The 6991-nt window shown below is 34.5% G+C and overlaps 1 protein-coding gene across 1 annotated transcript in view; it reads left to right on the top strand.

Moving 5' to 3' along the window:
- Nucleotides 1-1345: 1345 nt before the first annotated feature.
- The window catches only part of LOC132157446 (CUB and sushi domain-containing protein 1-like), a 636306-nt gene continuing 630660 nt past the window's right edge, over nt 1346-6991 (top strand). The window contains exon 1 of the mRNA XM_059566804.1: nt 1346-1855. Within this exon, the coding sequence (XP_059422787.1) occupies nt 1798-1855 (58 nt within the window). The 5' untranslated portion in view covers nt 1346-1797. The remainder of the gene's footprint in view (nt 1856-6991) is intronic.

Raw genomic sequence — 6991 nt, 5'->3', positions numbered from 1 at the left:
ATTCTAAAGCAGAATCTCAGGCCTCTGCTATGGAAAAAAATATCTGGAAAATGTGGTGCTAAATGTGTCCTTCACAGAAAGCACAGGGGAGGGAACGTTATTATTTTCCTTTGCTAGAGTCAATGACAACACTGTTTCAGCAACACGTCGTGGACAGCGCTACCGATTTAAATGCAGTCAATATGTAGACGAAATTAAATCACTCAAGCATCGAATTTGGAATGAGAAAGAGCACAGATGATTAAAAAAAAATAAAAAAAAAAAATACCAGCATTCGATCAGGAATGACGCAAACCAAAAACTAAGACATAATGAAATTCAGTAACATTTTAATCAGTTTGTTATGTTAATAGTAGGATATAAATTTTTCGTATTAAATTTCATTGGAAAACAATGCAAGATGACGGTATTTAATGGTCTCGCACTTGTGTCTTTCACTTTACAAATCATATTCAATTTATCAATCAGATTTTACAGGCTCAGTAGATGGCAGCAAAGCCACATTTTTAAATCGACCTGAAAATGAGCCTCGCTCTCAAACTCAAAGAAATGCCATGGGACCAACGCATTTTGCAGCCATTATTAGTATCGTAGGAAACTGTGAGACATGTGCTATCTGCTGATGAACTGAGCTGCACTTTTTTGTTGGGGGGGTTGTGAATATTATGAATGATGAGTTGCATTTTATATAGGCTAAATATTCCTGTCATGAGGTTGCGTAAACAAAAGTTGTCATCAAAAAACACATTCATCCACACACCCCAGACATATCGCCAAATGTCATGCTCATACTAACATTAAAACTGTTGCTTCGTAAAAACTGTTTATTTTACATTGTGCAAGCCTTAAATGCGTATATGACTCTTATTAGAATTCGTCGTAATTTAAGAGTAGAATTTTGCTAGATTCATTGAAAATTCGAATTACATGCTCATTTGATTCGTGAGTTCCGATGGAAATGGTAAATTATCTATCACAACTCTCTTTAATATTTAAATATTTTCTTTAAATACCTTTGGATATAAAGAACCTCTCTGTTTCCTCCATTTGGATTATTATTGGACAAGTGTTCAAGTTTTGAATCAATTAATGAATGCATTAATGAATGAATGAATGAATGAATTAATTAATTCATGTGTTTTACAAGTTTTAAAATCCTAAAATAATTTATTTACATTTTTATTGGATTTTCTTAATTGGTAATCATAAAGCTGCACATAGAATGCTTTCTATAAGAATGTTTTATATTAAACATATGTTGGATTCAAGAAAATATGATTTCGATAGGATTAGACCCACATATGAGCGAAATTCTATTAGTAATCCAATACTGCATTTATTTATTTATTTATTATTAATATATGTTGTTTTCCTTACTGGGGAGGTTGGAGGCTTTTTCCCGAATCGTTCCTGTTAAATTACATGGCTCCCTTAAAAGCAGCTTTATGAGCTGATGTTTTTATGTGGACCCATAAGAGTCTGCAGACTGTAGATCTCCATCCATATTCCCCTGTATCTCACATGATGGTTGAGTCCAGCGCCTTCCTCTAGATGCGGACTGCCTCATCACTCCATTCCGTCTCCACGGTTTGGACCGAGGGAATCACTTTTTGTTCCAACACCACCGTGTCTCGTCTCTGCAGTGGTTATTCTCGGTGATATGAGAGCAAACATAGACGATTCCGTGTGCCATAGGCGTCAGATGTTCTTGCCAAAGCTGGATCTCTATGCATTACTGTGATCGGAGAAAATAAAACGCAAGACACCGTGGCGCTGCGTGGAATTACAGCGGACAGAATGGGCACATTGAAGCAGATCCTGCTGCTTTTAGCAGGTTTTGTTACCGCAGCTCAAGGTAAGTTGAAATACTATTTTATAAGCAAGGTGTCATTGTCATTTATCCCCTATAGGAATACGACTTTTTTGGCGGGTATGGCTACAAAAGTCCTTTAGACCTTGAATATAGATGGACGTTGACTTTGCGTTTGATGAAGCCACATCAAAACTTGCATATGGCACGCACAAAAAAAGTGTTTAAGTTATGGCGTACACACACACACACACACACACACACACACACATATATATATAGTGTGTGTGTGTGTGCATCTATCTATCTATCTATCTATCTATCTATCTATCTATCTATCTATCTATCTATCTATCTATCTATCTATCTATATTGTCTGATTAAATGCGAGACATATAGCCAGCAAGATGATTTCGGTGAAATTACGAGGACACTGAATTTTTGAATTTCGACTGATTTAAAAAAAAAAATTGTCACAATGGCTATTAGACTTAGTAGGGTAGGAGGAAAACGCGAATCATTATTTCTCTTAAAATTACATTATGATATATCTAATCAGAATACACACCTCGAAGGATGTTTTACATCACAACTTTTTTTGGATCACAGACAGCTGTGTTGCGTAAAGAAAGGCCTATGGTTCGTCTGTAGTCATATGGCTATTCCTAGCCGTCTATGGTTTTTCACCGGTTTCCATAGAGGCTCTCTAGCGTTTGCTATAATCTGTCAGTAGACTAAATTAAAATATAGTTTAGGGAGCCACAATTTAATATTCAAATGTGAGAATTTGAGAATTTAATATTCAAATGTGAGAACATAAGACAACTAAATGTATAGGAGTCTGATGATTACGTTATGACATTTTTAACTTTAAGGGCTATATGGAGATTTATACATTCAGGTCGTTAAATACACTAAACACTTTATTTGATCTACCCAACCCCTCTTTAAATTAAAGACAGGTACATTTCTCATAGATGTCCTGGTGTTGTAGCTACAACTATCTTGAGTTCAAGTGTTTGTAATGCTTCTGATGGATATGTAAAAAAGATTTGAACTCAACTAACCGTTATTTTTGTTAACTTTCATGCAATGATTCGTGCATTTCACCTACGTTCCAACTAGGACCTCTTGAAGCCCGCTGCACGCGCTATTCTAACAAGTGTTGCTAACTTAACGTTAACAGTGTCCTTTAAATTCGACAAGCTATGACAAATTATATTTAAACATCTATTAATTAGCACGTTTTGTGTTTTCTTTTGACATCTCATAAAGCGTTTGGTCCCAGAAAAAGTGACGCGTGATATCAGACTTAACAAGCAAATGCCTCCTCTCTCCAGCAGCAGCTGTCACTCACATGAGATCGCATCAATAGAAAAATGTATTGCAGATTACATATTAACACATTATATATAGACCTGCAGTTTAATATACACAGATCCTAGCACATAGCATGAAATTCAATAATACAGGAAAATGCAGTCTCTTGGCATGCTCACCTCCATTACCTCACTGCTGATGTAGGCCTACTTGTGTAAATGAGCACCTTTACCCCGACAGTCTCCTCTTTCTGTCTGTAAACTTCAATTCAAAGGTTTCTGTATTCCCATTTTGTTCAACGTTTTAGAGGACACGCTTTTTTAGAAGAATTAGTGATGCTGCAGGCACTTCCACTGCTTCCCAAGCCTGTGAATGAATCATTAGTTTTGTCACAGCTGTGCCATCAAAGTTAATGACAATGACTGCTGCTATTCCTTGTTCAAAGGCATGTGGGGAGTTTTCAGGGACAGGAATTAATTAATCTAGTTTTATCAGCCATAATGTGCAAAATAGTAGAAAGCATGGAAAGTTTATTTGTTGCTCAAAATACATCAGCTTTTGGAGTAGCCCCCCCCCCCCCCCCATTCCAAAAATGGAGTTAGCCTGCCCATAGTCTGAAAAATTGGTCAAGTAAGCAAGCCCACAAATAGGTAAATTAATAAATATTTAGACTTTTTTTTCTGGATAAGCATGTTTTCCCACAGATTGTGTGAGACTATGGTGTATGGACTTTGGATATTCTGTAGGTCCAGTGCATGCTTCCCTGTAAGAAAATGTTAAAAAAAGTTAAATGCACCAATCTGGTGTAGTTTGAGAGCTTAAATAAGAAGAAGAAAAATAAGAAGATGAAAAGCAATTTGAACAATAATATTGACAAGAACAACAACAACAATGATAGCAATAATCATTGTTTAGATATAGCTCATCTTCTAAAAAGACATGCCATGTCAGAAGTTAAATGCATTAGTAACTTAAATATCCTGTATTTACTGCATTTAATTTATTTAATTTTCCTTTAAAATATATTTGCATGTTCACATTGTAAAGTGTGCAGTTATTAAACATTATTAACATTTTCACCTCTTCATTATTACCTTATCAGCTCTTTGAATCAATAATGGTTTAATGAATCTTGCCGACTGACACTCCCCAAGAGTTTTGTGTTTCTGAAAATTTACACTTTTTTTTTTAACATGCCACAGAGTTTTAAAAATGTGTCTCAAAATGTCTGCTCAACAGTCAAAGTTGTCTGTTTAATACCTGATGTTTTACATCAGAAACAAACTTTTGTCTTTTTCATCACCGCTAGACTAGAATTTGATGTTATAATGTGAGTGAATTTAAAAAAATATAAGGGCTATGGACAGTACGTCATGGGCGTAAGTCCCCAAAGTTGCTACACACCAATAACAGATTACAAGTAGATAATATGGTCCATTGTTAAATTCTAAGCTCTATTGAGATGTGTCAGAAATCTGCAGTATTTTGATATAAATAAAACTCCATTTTAAAAAGCTGTCACTGTGCAAATTTCTGATGGGGATATGCACATTATTTTGCATTGTTGAATGCAATTTCTATTGTCAACTATGTCATGTATTTAAATATATTTGTGATTAGGCATTTGTAACAATGAAGTTGCAGTTTAGAAAATTAAAAGTATATATTAACTTAATGTAATATACCATTACAGTTTAAATGTAAAAATTACTTTACATGTAAAAATGTACTTTACACATGCTTTAGAATGTTAATCTACACCTTTTAATTTTTTTAAGTGAAAAGAGTTTTGAAATAAAATTAGTTGTTGTCAACTATAAGATGTGTTGAAACTGTCCAGCCTCAGCTCTCACATTCAAATGTTCATTAGACATTCAAGATCCTAAAAGAACAGTGACTGTGCCGGGGTTTTGTTATTAAAACAAGCCCTTGTTGACTCAAGCACACTAATTGAACTGAAATGTCACTTAGGTGATTAATATGTATATGCATTGGCTAATACATGCAATTTTAATGGTCATTGTTTATTTATTTATTTGTTTATTTTAATGATTGCTTTGCTGTGTTTGTTTTTCTTTAGCCATAGTTTTCTTTGAAAGGTTTCATGTCACCATTTAAAACCTTTTGCAACTCATTTAATTTCAGTAATATATATTTCTGAGTGAAACTGGAGTTAATGAGAATAAGTAGAGCAAAACTTGATTTTATCCACTGGAATGTGATTGGATCTTGAATAGCAGGCATACCAGAATGGAGGCAGGGGCAACAAGAAATTAGTCACTTGTAATTTTTATGTTGATGTTAAAACATAGCTTTGGTACAGATATACAGTGGTAAAATGCAGATCCATCAATGATGAATAAAAGTACATACTTTTATGTAATACATGGCGTCTAGAGGAACACTTCAGTTTTGGCTTGGAAAAAATGGGTATGTCAAATTATTAAAATGCAACTAATGTCTATGCACACCACATCTTTTAAATGGTGTTGATTAGGCAAGCAGATGCAAAGTCTGGAGCCAAGAAACATCCATAATTCAGTGGACAGCTGGCTCGGTGTGGCACTGCAACCTTTTATTTAAAGTTTTTGACAGCTCTTAAACTTCCCAGTTCTTGTCTGCATGGCTCGTTTTGTGCACAAATGCTGTATGTCTACCCATTCAGGTTGCTTGGTTTCTAGATGTGATGACCCATTTAGGTAATTCAAGTGCAGATCTTTCTCATACAACATGCATATAATGCATATTTGATCTATCAATGTGATTTTAAGGTTATGGAGCTCAAGAACAGAGAAGGAGATCGACTAAATTCAGTTCTTGTATTGCCTTATTTAGTATTTTATATTATTGCAGATAAATTAAGGATAAATAAACAGATTTGCTGGAACAAATAATACTACCACTTTTAGTGATTGGTTAACAATACTATTGTAACACATATTGTCCAACACTATTTTGTTATGTCCGCCCCCCATCCTTTGATTAGTCCATATTCATTCACATTCATGTCGTTTTTTATGTTGCCACTAATTAAATATTTGCACTGTGGCTCCACAGGAAGTGTAACTTTATAATGATGTCCTTTGAATACCATAGGGTAATGGATTTTTTTTTATTTTATTTAATACATTTTTCAGTTTATTATTTTGAAAACGATGGAAGTCAGATATAAATTATATATCATCATGCAAAGCAGCAGCATATGTAACACTTAAAAAAGAATAATAAAATAAATAAATACAGTTTTATGGAAAAATCTAAAATTAGATAAAATATATAATATAAAAAGACTGCTGTCTTTTTGTGTTTTACATTTACACTATATTGTTCACTCTGTGAGTGATTAATTTAGTCCTCTGGAGCTGCAATGTTAACCTCTGTGTTGTAGTGGTGCTATTGAAATTATATATCAACTGAAGGGCCGGTAGATTTGATAAAACAAGGTGATAAAACAAGTCTTGGATCAATGTGGCTTCAGCTGCTGTGGGAGCAAAGAAACTTGTGATATTTCATGTTGATTTAGGGCATTTCTGAGAGTGTCTGTTTGTTGTTAAAGGGGAGGAGGCGGCAGAAATAATGTACACTGTAGCAACTAACAAGTAGGACTTGGTAGAAGGAAACGACTCCTTTCACCTCACACAGTGAAACAACTCAGCTGGTTCAGACATGTTGCTTTGGTTTTTCTCTTGACAGATGAGAAGCACTATCTTACAGCAGGAGAAAGGCCATTAACTTAGAGCTGAAGCAGGCAGACTGGCTTTCATTTCAGTCTCTAGAATGATGAGCAAAAATATCACTAAGCTTGACATTACCATACCATACAGAGATGAATTCAAAATACAGCTGTTTTATTTCAGCACA

The sequence above is a fragment of the Carassius carassius genome, chromosome 14 (genome assembly GCF_963082965.1).
Source record: "Carassius carassius chromosome 14, fCarCar2.1, whole genome shotgun sequence".
Lineage (NCBI taxonomy): Eukaryota > Metazoa > Chordata > Actinopteri > Cypriniformes > Cyprinidae > Carassius > Carassius carassius.
Note: the sequence above shows the minus strand (reverse complement) of the source record. Positions and strands in the feature narration are given on the sequence as shown.